General features: G+C 30.4%; 3 protein-coding genes across 7 annotated transcripts; 1 reads left to right on the top strand and 2 right to left on the bottom strand.

Annotated features, from left to right (window-relative positions):
* Window positions 1-312: 312 nt before the first annotated feature.
* Window positions 313-11,548, bottom strand: LOC126834511 (alkyldihydroxyacetonephosphate synthase-like). Of its 2 annotated transcripts, none has more exons than XM_050566481.1 (13): window positions 11,482-11,548; window positions 4,051-4,160; window positions 3,869-3,958; window positions 3,504-3,640; window positions 3,267-3,419; window positions 3,049-3,200; window positions 2,838-2,974; window positions 2,354-2,532; window positions 2,162-2,289; window positions 1,921-2,098; window positions 1,690-1,820; window positions 1,084-1,198; window positions 313-1,021 (listed from the first exon to the last, which is right to left on the bottom strand). In XM_050566481.1, the coding sequence occupies exons 2-13, from the start codon at window positions 4,116-4,118 to the stop codon at window positions 687-689; spliced, it is 1,803 nt and encodes a 600-aa protein (XP_050422438.1). In that variant the 5' UTR covers window positions 4,119-4,160; window positions 11,482-11,548; the 3' UTR covers window positions 313-686. The 2 variants fall into 2 exon arrangements, with proteins under 2 accessions (XP_050422438.1, XP_050422439.1); XM_050566482.1 differs by lacking the exon at window positions 11,482-11,548 and adding an exon at window positions 4,285-4,362.
* On the bottom strand, window positions 7,494-11,865 carry LOC126834510 (alkyldihydroxyacetonephosphate synthase-like). 4 transcript variants are annotated; one of them, XM_050566480.1, is made up of 13 exons: window positions 11,847-11,865; window positions 10,998-11,107; window positions 10,816-10,905; window positions 10,484-10,620; window positions 10,248-10,400; window positions 10,028-10,179; window positions 9,817-9,953; window positions 9,329-9,507; window positions 9,137-9,264; window positions 8,896-9,073; window positions 8,665-8,795; window positions 8,051-8,165; window positions 7,494-7,988 (listed from the first exon to the last, which is right to left on the bottom strand). In XM_050566480.1, exons 2-13 carry the CDS (start codon window positions 11,063-11,065, stop codon window positions 7,654-7,656), a joined length of 1,803 nt encoding a protein of 600 aa, XP_050422437.1. In that variant the 5' UTR covers window positions 11,066-11,107; window positions 11,847-11,865; the 3' UTR covers window positions 7,494-7,653. The 4 variants fall into 4 exon arrangements, with proteins under 4 accessions (XP_050422437.1, XP_050422434.1, XP_050422435.1 ...); XM_050566477.1 differs by lacking the exon at window positions 11,847-11,865 and adding an exon at window positions 11,482-11,569 and having other exon boundaries at window positions 10,998-11,109; XM_050566478.1 differs by lacking the exon at window positions 11,847-11,865 and adding an exon at window positions 11,373-11,478.
* Window positions 11,866-12,052: 187 nt separating this feature from the next.
* Window positions 12,053-13,559, top strand: LOC126834512 (uncharacterized). Its single transcript, XM_050566483.1, has 2 exons — window positions 12,053-12,754; window positions 12,823-13,559. The coding sequence occupies exons 1-2, from the start codon at window positions 12,455-12,457 to the stop codon at window positions 13,048-13,050; spliced, it is 528 nt and encodes a 175-aa protein (XP_050422440.1). The 5' UTR covers window positions 12,053-12,454; the 3' UTR covers window positions 13,051-13,559.
* Window positions 13,560-13,567: the final 8 nt, after the last annotated feature.

Consider the following 13,567-nt stretch of genomic DNA (forward strand, 5'->3'; position numbering starts at 1 on the left):
TTCAGCCGAGTCTGCAACCACGAAAGAGCATTTTCATGTCTCGTTGAAGTACCGAATAAATATAGAGTAGTGGTGGAATTTTAGATAATGATATAGTATATTAAGAAGCAGTAACAACTAGTATATTAAAACATCAAGTTTCTGGCTAATATTGTAGTGTTTAATATCTGGCTTAAAACAATTCATAGAAAATTTGGGCCCTTAAACTATTTTGAATTTATCATTTAGTTCGAATTTATTTTTATTTTGCAAATGACTATTGGCTGATTTGATTTTACATAAAGGTAATAGAATTAATACTAATGATAAAGATAATAATTATAAAATATTTAATAATAATAATAACAATAAAGAAATACATAAATAAATAACAAAACATAAGTAAAACATGTAAGCATTTAAACATTTAAAATTTGACAACAACAAGAAAATTCATTATAATGGCTTCTCAAGGGTCGATATCCAGTTTATTGTTCTAATTTGAACGTTGAACGTACACCATGTCTCTTACCCTTAACTCCCACTCCCTATCGGCTATCTCATATATATTACCTCTACCCCAACCCCATTACCATTCCCACCCCAACCACAACCCCAAATGTCAGTGCAATGTTGACTTATTAAAATTGACTCGACTTTATTTTTTACTATACTTAACGTGACTAGTTTTTAAATTGATTTTGTACTCAGAGATTAGACAATGGAAAAGTAATAAGATTTCCAACTGCGAAGACATTTTTTGGATCTAAATTTTTTTTGGAAGCACTATAAAGAGATAAAACAGTCTTTGGTGTATTTTTCTTATACCAGTGGGCTCTTAGTTTTCCTACACCGTGATGATGAGATATTGACCCTCCAGAGGCGATGATCGTGTCGCGAGCAGCTGATTCAATGTGATGGTAAATCAATACTGGGTCGTCTAGTCCAGTCCAGTTAAATCCAAAGTAAAAATAAACACAACATCCGGTATCGTATGTTTGTGTTACACGACAGCTTATTAAATAGTGTTGAATATTGAGTTCTGAAACAATAAAAAGTTTAGACAGGAAATGGTCATGTTATGTGAAAATTAAGTCTACATACTTTTACATTCATTTTCAACGGTTTTCTTAACAGAATCGCACAGGAGAATTGTATTATTCCAAGGTACAGACGTTTCAAACGATTCGGCTACAACATTATATTCAAGCGCTAAATCCTAAAAAAAAAAAATCATAAAATTGGATATGAGGTATAACAGACTTAAAATAATAATGACTATCTTGTAGCCTGTTTATGTATAAAAAAAATGTACTAAAAAGAAGACATTATTTAAAAAGAGTTTTTCAATGGATGTCGCACTGCATTTATAAAAGAATTTCGTATGGCTTGAAGCTGTATGCATTAAAAGTGTACCTACTACTTATTAATATCGTGATTTATTAAATTATGTATTTCTTTTACTATGTAAACTTTAACTCTAAGATTATTGTTTATATGTATTTGAAGGAAATTTCTTTTTCTAGCCCCTTCCCCCTTTTTTATTTACATGCAAGAAATTTCAACACTACTTAGACATTTTGTTTATTATTTTTATTAACATCTATTATATTTTGAAGTAAACAAAAAAAAAAAAAATTTGATTAAATCCCCTCTCTCAAATGCGACATTAAAGTATACACAGTCTAACGCAAACTGTAAACTCCTTACCCGTATATATGCAATAACAAATGTGAGCATATACCCTCGTTCACCATTTTTTTCACCTGCTACGACACCGTTAAACAAGGCTGCTATTTGGAAGATCCTATTTTTGTGATTATTCACTTCTGATGTAGTACCTACCGATGTAAAAAATATCCAACCATAGATACATAAATGTTAATCTTAAAAATGCAAACCAATGTCAGATACTATAAAGTTAATTCACATTTCAAATACCTTCGAATAATAATGTCATTACGCATAAAGAATCTAGTCCAAAACCACATACGCCAGTCAAGTATTTTATTTTTAAAATATCTAACATATTTCCAAAAATACTGCCTACAGGACGTAGAGCTTGTCCAACCTTAAACTGTGCGTTGTCCATTAGTCTTATGGATGCGGGTTGACACCTCTAAAAAATGAATAAATAAAATTTTAGTTAAAAATGCAAATACATTTAGTATTTTATACTTACTTGTCTCGCTACTTCTCTCATACATTTTACACCCGATTCAAAGTTGGGGAAAATCACAGAATTATACACACTACATTTTGGCAGCGGTCGAATCTTTATAGCTACTTCGGTTATTATACCTAATGTACCTATAAAACAAAAAAAAACCCTGATAAAATAAATATTATTAAGTGACTAACAACTATTTAAAACCTTCAGATCCAAAAATTATTTGTTGAAAATCTGGTCCACAAGACACTCTCGGAACTTTGCTATTTTTTTCTAACACACCCTTTGGGGTAACCATTTTAGCATCGATTACTAAGTCTTCTATATTACCGTAGACATTTTTTTTCATACCCGAGGCTCGAGTGGCGACCCAACCACCTAAACTGAATGTATAACATAATAACCCAATAAATATAAGTACAAAAGGTGCAACACTACTACTAGCAATTCATAATTAAGACATATTGTAAAACAATAAGAATTTATAATGTCAACATGCAACAACAAAAAAAAACCACACATCATTACAATCTAAAATAAAATAATAAAAATGCATCAATTTGCAATATACAATTGTTGCAACACCTTGGTAAAGATAATAATTATAATAAAATAATAATACAAATGTACTACTTCAAAGTTTGCTACTACAAAGGCTACATCCGATTTTTTTTATTTCAATGTATACCTAGAGAATTCATAAGAGTCTGGCTCGTGCCCACAGGTATAACCTTGCTTTCTAAGTTCTCGCTCCATATCTTGACCAATAATGCCGGCTTCAAAACATGCCAGTAAGTTTGACTCGTCTAACCATAATAAACGGTTCTAAAGAACAAAAAAATTGTGTACAATATAACTAATAATAACTTGTTTAATGATCGCTTAACTAATATAGTCACCATTTGTGAAGTATCCACAATAACTATACACCGTTTCTCATTTTCTGGACAGGTCACCGCTCCCGACACACTTGTTCCTCCGCCGAATGGAATCAGAACAACATCATGATGGTTGACTAAATCGACTAAATTAACAACTTCTTCGTGGTTTCCTTGAATTCATGATAAATATTTAAATTAAATTAACAAAATAAAAAATAATTTAAACAAAAACTTACTTGGCCAAACAACAATGTCAGAAATACGTGGATAACATTTACCATGCTGGAGAGAGTAAATATCATAAAGAGTTTGTCCATGAGACCTACTAAGTCTAGCCAAGTCATCAACTGTATAATCAATCTTGATAGTTTTTAAAGCATTCAAAAAATCTAAAAAAAAAATAATTATTTGTAGTACTATACTATGAGTAAATAAAAAAAATTTGGCTTCATAATTTACAAAATAGTTATTACCATCAGGAACAATAGATTGAGGTAACTCAAGTGATTCAAAGTTATTCCGAGGTACGTTTCTAGAATTTAGATCAATATTTAGTTCTTTTTGAATCCATTGAGTGAAAAATGGTAAATCTGTTTCCCCGATAGCATATCTAATTAAAAAAAAAATACTCAATTTATTATATTACTGTTTTTATATTTTATTCTAACTTTATAATAATATGTTTTCATCAAACAACGTTCAATGTGATTTCAGTTTTTAAAAATGAAAAATGTTGAAAATCATTGTTGAAATTTAGAATAACTTGAAGTAGTATTGTTAAAATAAAAATTAACCTTCAATAAATAACACTAGTTACTATTTTTTTTAAGTGACATACCGATTTCCCGTAAAACGAATTATTCCTTTCTCAGTGACATGGAATTTTGAATCTTTGTAGCCCCAACCGTTCCATTTTAACACTGTTAATCTGAATTACAATAAAATGTTATTAAAATATACTACGGTTTTAAATTAATGTACTATTTTTAAAGATTTATTAAGTTAAGAAGTGTTACATACCGATTCTTTGGAATGACACTTTCTATATTCACAATTTGTGATTGCACTTCTGTTTCTTTCTCACACATTTTAAAGCGTTCACCACTGAATCAATATTTTTTTAACGACACCTGTACAATCATATTACTATATAAGGCATATTTTACTATTATATTGATTTTTACTAAATATCAGCATAAATAAACATTAATAAAATTTACAATAGTTTTCTTTGTTTTAAAGAATTGTACTTACCTAATGTTGAGTTGTAGAAGTTAGAACCTATTTGATCATAACTTTTTATGTGAAATAATATTTGCTATTACATTGTACTTTTTTAATATAATTAATATTAATATTATGTACTAGAGTCAAGGAATATGAGTATGTTATAAGTAATAAATCTACTATAACCTTATATATAAGTATTGTAGTAGAAGTGTGGGAATTTAGTATGGTTATTGTTATAATTATTATAATTGTTTTTAATGCATATTAAAATTGGCAAATTGGCTTCGGCGAAAAATATTGTGTAATACGATTATTATATTACAATTATGAAACTAAGCAATGTATCTAAGCCAAATGGCAAACGGTTAAAATGTTTGTATAGCGAAAATTATATTTATTTCTATTATTTAAAGCCGCACAAATTGTGGTGTCAAGAGGGCACTCTCTTGAGGCTTGGCCCGGGGAAGAACTCTCCGCTTAGCATTAACTAGATGGAGAATGTTTTGTATTTACCTATGTTTTATGTGCTATTATACTTATTTTCAAAGTATAAACTCGTCTTGTGTCATAATTTAGTAGCGTCACCTTTTTACGATTCAACTTTTAGTATAAAGTTAATTCTAAATAGCGTATACCAGGACAATCTTTTTAGTGATCAAAATTGCCAATAGGCCTTATTCCTTAAATTCTATACTTACAGAAATAGGCTCTAATCTGGCACTAAGTATAATTAGACATAGGCCTTAATTATGATTAAATACCGTATTAGGTGTTCTGGTTAACTATTACTTAGTGTGGGTTAGTTGGTCTGGCTGAAGTATAGTTTCGAAAGGTTTAGGTGTTCTGGGCATTGGCTTTGATTAACTTTAAACAATCCCAGTATAACTATTTTAAAAGGTATCACGTAGTGTGAATTGAGCGTATCCAGTTAATATCGTATACGACAGTGTATGCGAACATTACAGAAATCATTATGTAATATTTAAAAGCTGTTTGGTATAAGGACCAATTTCATCTGTGACCTAGATTATACCATATAAAAGCCATAGTGTTAAGGTGTTCGGCACCACTCCATTACGGATGCTGTTAACTGTAACGTACGTTGTATATACTATTCTTTGTATGTATACTGTGTGTTTTGATGTTTAACAGTATTGTGATCAATCACATTATTGTCGTGTGTCACAGAACCTTATAAACTATAATGAAGCTGCGAGTTGTGAGTACAAAAATAATTGGATTCAACCCATGGACGACGAAATAAATGCATTGCATACTAATGACACCCGGACGTTAGTGCCAACTCCAGTAGGAAAGCAAGTGTTAAATAATTCCTGGGTTTACAAAATCAATGTACAATGGTAACGGGCGGGTTGATAGATTTAAGGCACATTTAAGTTGTAAACGGTTCTCGACAGATACATGGGATAAATTATAACGAGACATTCTCACCTGTAGTTAGATTTGAATCTATCAGAACAATTTTGGCCATAAGTGCGGCTCAGAAATTGGAACAGCATTTCTATATGGTATGTCAGAAGACGAACTATAAATGGAACAACCGGTCGGATATGATGACAATTCAGGTGGGGTTTGCAGAATGCGTAAATCGTTGTATGGATTAAAACAATCTCCACGATGTTGGAATTCAAGGTTTAAAAATTTCCTATTACAATTCAATTTAATTCAAAGTAAATATGATTCGTGTGTTTTCACTAACCATGATAATAATGAAAAATTGATTTTGGCTATTTTTGCTGATGATGGTCTTACTGGCGTCAGCCAGTAAAACAAAAATACAGGTATTATTGTCTAAGTTAGAAAAAGAATTTGAAGTTAAACACGGTAACTTGGATTATTTTCTAGGAATGGGAATTAAGAAGTTAGATGATGGATCATTATATATTAATCAAACTAATAATTAAACGTTTTAATATGTTAGACGCAAAGAAAATTTCAATACCCATTGATAAATCAACGACATTGGATGTTCACACGGATTCAACAGTACTAGAAGAAGGTCAAGTACCGCGTATCGAGATACAGTGGGAAGTTTATTATTCCTGTCACAATTGACAAGATAGATTTGGCATTTGCAGTCAATTTTGCGTCACGATTTTTGGCATAACCAACTAATGCTCATTGGGTCAAATGCATTATGCGTTTCGTAAAGCATACAATTGATTATGGATTGGTTTATAAGTCTGATAATTATTTAGATTTAAGAATATTCACAGATTCTGATTATGCCGGACATTTAGAAACAAGGAGATCAACTTCGGGACATCTATTCATGTTGGGGTCATCTACAATTTCATGGCAAGCTCAACGTCAAGCAACGGTTTCTCTTTCTTCAACAGAATCGGATTACATTTCAGCCAGTGACATAACGAAGGGGCTAATATGGTTTAAAAGTTTTTTACGAGAACTTACTAATAATAATATGTACGATAAACCTATGTTATTTACTGATAACCGTATTACTATTCGTTTGGTCAGAAATCCGGAGTTTCATCGAAAAACCAAGCACATTGATGTAAGATACCATTTCATTCGTGAGAAATATGAGGAAGGTCAATTCGAAGTTCAATACAAGAACACAAAAGAAATGTTGGCAGATACAAAAGCACTTCCAAACGACAGATTTGGGATGATTCAATCGACCATTGGAGTACAGGATATATCATAGAAGAATAAGTTAATTTAAGGGAATATTAATTAAGGGGGTGTAATGAATATAATTAATATTGTGTACTTGGTTGTGAAATAGGAATTTGCAATAAGTAATAAATTTAGTATTACCTTGTATAGTAGTATACCAATATTGTAGAAATAATCGAGTAAAATGTAAAAGTTGATTTGATACAAGACAAAGTACACTTGACCTAGACTTCATGTATATAAGCTATAGTATTTAGATGTTTGGCACCACTCTATTATGACTACTGTAACATTGTATATTATTCTCTATTATTACTGTGTGATTTTATGTTTAATAGTATTGTGTTAAATCATATTATTGTTGTGTTTTTATTTCTACTTAAATACTAAACATCCATCAAGTTATACTCGCGTATAATGCAACAGTATAAGTATTATAATTATATCATATAAAACTGGTTAACTAAGCGTGTTTTAGTTACCAAAGAATATCGATACTCTACCTCTAGCACATAATAAGCCAGAGCTGAGTAAAGTATTAGAAAGGATATTTAACAAAAATACTACAATAATTTAATTAAAAAAATTCTTGAGCTGTAATATTATTAAAGGTAAAAATACATTTTTTTTCCATAAATAAAATATAAATAATACAATTTTGACTTATTAAGATTGACTCTACTTTATTTTATACTATACTTAGCGTGACTAGTTTTTAAATTGATTTTGTACTCAGAGTTTAGACAATGGAAAAGTAATAAGATTTCCAACTGCGAAGACATTTTTTGGATCTAAATTTTTTTTGGAAGCACTATAAAGAGATAAAACAGTCTTTGGTGTATTTTTCTTATACCAGTGGGCTCTTAGTTTTCCTACACCGTGATGATGAGATATTGACCCTCCAGAGGCGATGATCGTGTCGCGAGCAGCTGATTCAATGTGATGGTAAATCAATACTGGGTCGTCTAGTCCAGTCCAGTTAAATCCAAAGTAAAAATAAACACAACATCCGGTGTCATATGTTTGTGTTACACGACAGCTTATTAAATAGTGTTGAATATTGAGTTCTGAAACAATAACAAGTTTAGACAGGAAATGGTCATGTTATGTGAAAATTAAGTCTACATACTTTTACATTCATTTTCAACTGTTTTCTTAACAGAATTGCACAGGAGAATTGTATTATTCCAAGGTACAGACGTTTCAAACGATTCGGCTACAACATTATATTCGAGCGCTAAATCCTAAAAAAAAAAAAATCATAAAATTGGATATGAGGTATAACAGACTTAAAATGATAATGACTATCTTGTAGCCTGTTTGTGTATAAAAAAAATTTACTAAAAAGAAGACATTATTTAAAAAAGAGTTTTTCAATGGATGTCGCACTGCATTTATAAAAGAATTTTGTATGGCTTGAAGTTACTCTCTTAAGTACTTAAATTGTATGCATTAAAAGTGTATTAATATCGTAATATAAAAAATTATATACTTCTTTTACTATGTAAACTTTAACTCTAAGATTATTGTTTATATGTATTTGAAGTAAATTTCTTTTTCTAGCCCCTTTCCCCTTTTTTATTTACATGCAAGAAATTTCAACACTACTTAGACATTTTGTTTATTATTTTTATTAGCATCTATTATATTTTGAAGTAAACAAAAAAAAAATTTAATTAAATCCCCTCTCTCAAATGCGACATTAAAGTATACACAGTCTAACGCAAACTGTAAACTCCTTACCCGTATATATGCAATAACAAATGTGAGCATATACCCTCGTTCTCCATTTTTTTCACCTGCTATGACACCGTTAAACGAGGCTGCTATTTGAAAGATCCTATTTTTGTGATTATCCACTTCTGATCTGGTACCTATTGATATTAAAAATATCCAACCATAGATATATAAATGTTAATCTTAAAAATGCAAACCAATGTCAGATACTATAAAGTTAATTCAAATTTCAAATACCTTCAAATAATAATGTCATTACGCATACAGAATCTAGTCGAAAACCACATATGCCAGTCAAGTATTTTCTTTTTAAAATATCTAACATATTTCCAAAAATACTGCCTACAGGACGTAGAGCTTGTCCAAACTTAAACTGTGTGTTGTCCATTAGTCTTATGGATGCGGGTTGACACCGCTAAAAAAATAATAAATAAAATTTTAGTTAAAAATTCAAGTAGGTATAGTATTTTATACTTACTTGTCTCGCTACTTCTCTCATACATTTTACACCCGATTCAAAGTTGGGGAAAATCACAGAATTATACACACTACATTTTGGCAGTGGTCGAATCTTTATAGCTACTTCAGTTATTATACCTAATGTACCTATAAAACAAAAAAAAACCCTGATAAAATAAATATTATTAAGTGACTAACAACTATTTAAAACCTTCAGATCCAAAAATTATTTGTTGAAAATCTGGTCCACAAGACATTCTCGGAACTTTGCTATTTTTTTCTAACACACCCTTTGGGGTAACCATTTTAGCATCGATTACTAAGTCTTCTATATTACCGTAGACATTTTTTTTCATACCCGAGGCTCGAGTGGCGACCCAACCACCTAAACTGAATGTATAACATAATAACCCAATAAATATGAGTACAGAAGGTGCAACACTACTACTAGCAATTCATAATTAAGACATATTGTAAAACAATAAGAATTTATAATGTCAACATGCAACAACAAAAAAAAAAAACCACAAATCATTACAATCTAAAATAAAATAATAAACATGCATCAATTTGCAATATACAATTGTTGCAATACTTTGGTAAAGATAATAATTACAATAAAATAATAATTAAAACTTACTACTTCAAGGTTTTCTACTACAAAGGCTACATCCGATTTTTTTTTATTTCAATGTATACCTAGAGAATTCATAAGAGTCTGGCTCGTGCCCACAGGTATAACCTTGCTTTCTAAGTTCTCGTTCCATATCTTGACCAATAATGCCGGCTTCAAAACATGCCAGTAAGTTTGACTCGTCTAACCATAATAAACGGTTCTAAAGAACAAAAAAATTGTGTACAATATAACTAATAATAACTTGTTTAATGATCGCACAACTAATATAGTCACCATTTGTGAAGTATCCACAATAACTATACACCGTTTCTCATTTTCTGGACAAGTCACCGCTCCCGACACACTTGTTCCTCCGCCGAATGGAATCAGAACAACATCATGATGGTTGACTAAATCGACTAAATTAACAACTTCTTCGTGGTTTCCTTGTATTTGTGGACAAATATTTAAATTAAATAAACAAAATAAAAAAAAAATTTAAACAAAAACTTACTTGGCCAAACAACAATGTCAGAAATACGAGGATAACATTTACCATGCTGGAGAGAGTAAATATCATAAAGAGTTTGTCCATGAGACCTACTAAGTCTAGCCAAGTCATCAACTGTATAATCAATCTTGATAGTTTTTAAAGCATTCAAAAAATCTAAAAAAAAATTATTATTTGTAGTACTATACTATGAGTAAATAAATAAAATTTGGCTTCATAATTTACAAAATAGTTATTACCATCAGGAACAATAGATAGAGGTAACTCGAGTGATTCAAAGTTATTCCGAGGTACATTTCTAGAATTTAGATCAATATTTAGTACTTCTTGAACCCATTGAGTGAAAAATGGTAAATCTGTTTCCCCGATAGCATATCTAATTAAAAAATTAATATTCAATTTATTATATTACTTTTTATATATTTTATTCTAACTTTATAATAATATGTTTTCATCAAACAATGTTCAATGTGATTTAAGTTTTTTTTTTAAATTTCAGTTTTTAAAAGTAAAAAATTTTGAATAACCTTCTATAAATAACACTAGTTACTATTTTTTTTTTGTGACATACCGATTTCCTGTAAAACGAATTATTCCTTTCTCGGTGACTTGGAATTTTGAATCTTTGTAGCCCCAACCGTTCCATTTTAACACTGCTAATCTGAATTACAATAAAATGTTATTAAAATATACTACGGTTTTAAATTAATGTACTATTTTTAAAGATTTATTAAGTTAAGAAGTGTTACATACCGATTCTTTGGAATGACACTTTCTATATTCACAATTTGTGATTGCACTTCTGTTTCTTTCTCACACATTTTAAAGCGTTCACCACTGAATCAATATTTTTTTAACGACACCTGTACAATCATATTACTATATAAGGCACATTTTACAATTATATTGATTTTTACTAAATATCAGCATAAATAAACATTAATACAATTTACAAGTTTTCTTTGTTTTAAAGAATTGTAATTTATATTCACACTATATATTTGGAAGATCTACTCATATTACGAACTATACCACAACACTCTGATAAGTTTTTACACTACATAGAAATATTATTAAAAGGTTATTAGACTTTTAGATTGTAAATAAAGTTTTTACTTGTTTTCATACCTAAATGCCTACCTCCCACAAATCGAAAATCGCTGTGTAGTGGTTACTAAATAAACCTATTTGACTATAACTTTTTGTGAAATTATATTTTGTAATGCACTGTACTTACCGCCTTAACTTTTCAAAATGTTATTAAACTTTCAGAAATCTCAAAAAAAAAGTTTGAAGTTCCGAATTCTAATCAGTAGTCAATGAAAATAACATTATCAAGAAGTGTAAACAATAAATAATAATCCGGTTTACACGACGATATGAGTCATGAGATAACAATCGATTTGAATTTTGAACAAGAACCAAAATCCAAATAGGTAACAATCATTATTATTAGGCAAATATTATTTTTGGATATTTTCGCAGAATTTCCAATTTTAACTTTTCCTCCGTTTTGTGTTATTTTCAGCGTGTTCAGTACGTTTGAATAATTGGTATAAATGCAGTGTACTTGAATGTAAATACGTGTATGTGTACACATACATTGAGTAGCGGCTCGCTTCGGTATTTATAATTTATGCTTCTTTTCATGTAGCCAGTAGCTTTTGTTTTTTTTTTGAAAATTTTAAAATTTTGCAAAATCGTTTTCTGTTATATCGATAGCTGTCGAGTATCGATTTTTTTTGAAACATCGATATTTTTTTTTTTTGCTCAACCCAATAACGAAGGGTCAATGTGTCCGTACGGGTTATTAGTTCAAATAGCAGGCAGCAGCTAACGCCAGGGTGAACAACAATAAACAGAATAAAGTTCAGAGTGCGTCGGATATAAATATATATTATTTTATATTAATTAATAATAATATTGACCGACGGCCACAAAGACGGTGTAGGTCAAACGACATTTAAGGTGCAGCGCACGACGTCTGGCGCCTGGTGACAAAAAGTTGATAATAATATTATGTTGGGAGGTGTTATGAGTAAGCCGTAGAATAGATAACAAAGAAAACAACATGATTATGAAAAAAAATAAAAATAAAACAAAAAAATTGCTAATTTCCTAGGCAGTAATCAACCGGAAAATCGGTACATATTACTGTCAACAATAACAGTAGTTGTACACCAAGTGCGTTTTTGTAGAATGCGTCTGAAATGGAAGCCTATTACATGTGGGAACGAGTGCACTTGACTGAGGACATGAGTCGTCCGTGCAACTCCTGTGACTGCATCACGTATTCCTATTTTCTGATATCGGTGTTTCTGTTCACATTGGGCATGGTAATTTGCATATTTTCAATAGGACCGTTCGACAACACCATTTTTTCAGACCTCAGCCACTTGTGGATGTTTGGTCCGCTGTGCATTTGTTCGGCTCTGATGATCGGAATCAGAAACGTACTGTACCTGAGGAGACGGCATCTTATCGATTTGGTTCTCCTCGAACAAATAGAAGTAAGGTTTACTGGCGGGTACGGTTTATTCGTGAATACAATGACTAATCATTGCTTTTGACTTTCAAGGATATCCGGGCCCAACAAGTTCACCTGGCGGACTCCCAACAGTATTCTATGCCGATACGCAGTGTAAGTGAACTGACTCTGCCCCCGTCGTACGACCAGTTGGTCAGCAATCAAATTGAGGAAGACAATGATTTGCCACCACCTTCTTACGAAGAAGCCATAGTCGGAATGCCCAAAGAAACGACCAAAAGTGATAATATTTTAGTACTTAATTATTCTGTTAAATAATTAGTTTATAACCTCGATGGATTAGTTTTAGTGCTTGTTTTAAGTTAAATTTATGATAAACAATGAACATTTAAAAATGATAACTACTGATGAGAAAAGTAAATATTTTTTTTGTTACGTACTAAAAATTATAATTTGAAAAAAATACTTTTTCACTTAAGAGTTTAGATGACTGAGCAAAAAAAAAAAACAGCTTGTAACACTTGTACATACTATACAAGCAGTAGATAATGTACATTTTTTATTAAAATATACTATATTGTACCGGAGGGATTACTAATATTAATAACAATACATATATAACAATTTTTAAAATGTTTTCAACTGAATAATATTTGTTTGCATTTTATTATATAAGAATCATTAGGTGTATTACGCTTTCCTCATTTGTATGAAAATAATTTAGGTGTACAATAATTGTAAGCAATGAATTTCCATTAAATAATTATTATTTCTACTAAGTGTACAGTACACGCCTATTAATATATTTAAAAATAATATTGTGACTACCTTTATA

This window comes from Adelges cooleyi, unplaced genomic scaffold (genome assembly GCF_023614345.1).
Source record: "Adelges cooleyi isolate 19-005CV unplaced genomic scaffold, UGA_ACOO_1.1 ACOO_flye_CR_arks_rails_tigmint_CR_PRNA_21, whole genome shotgun sequence".
NCBI lineage: Eukaryota > Metazoa > Arthropoda > Insecta > Hemiptera > Adelgidae > Adelges > Adelges cooleyi.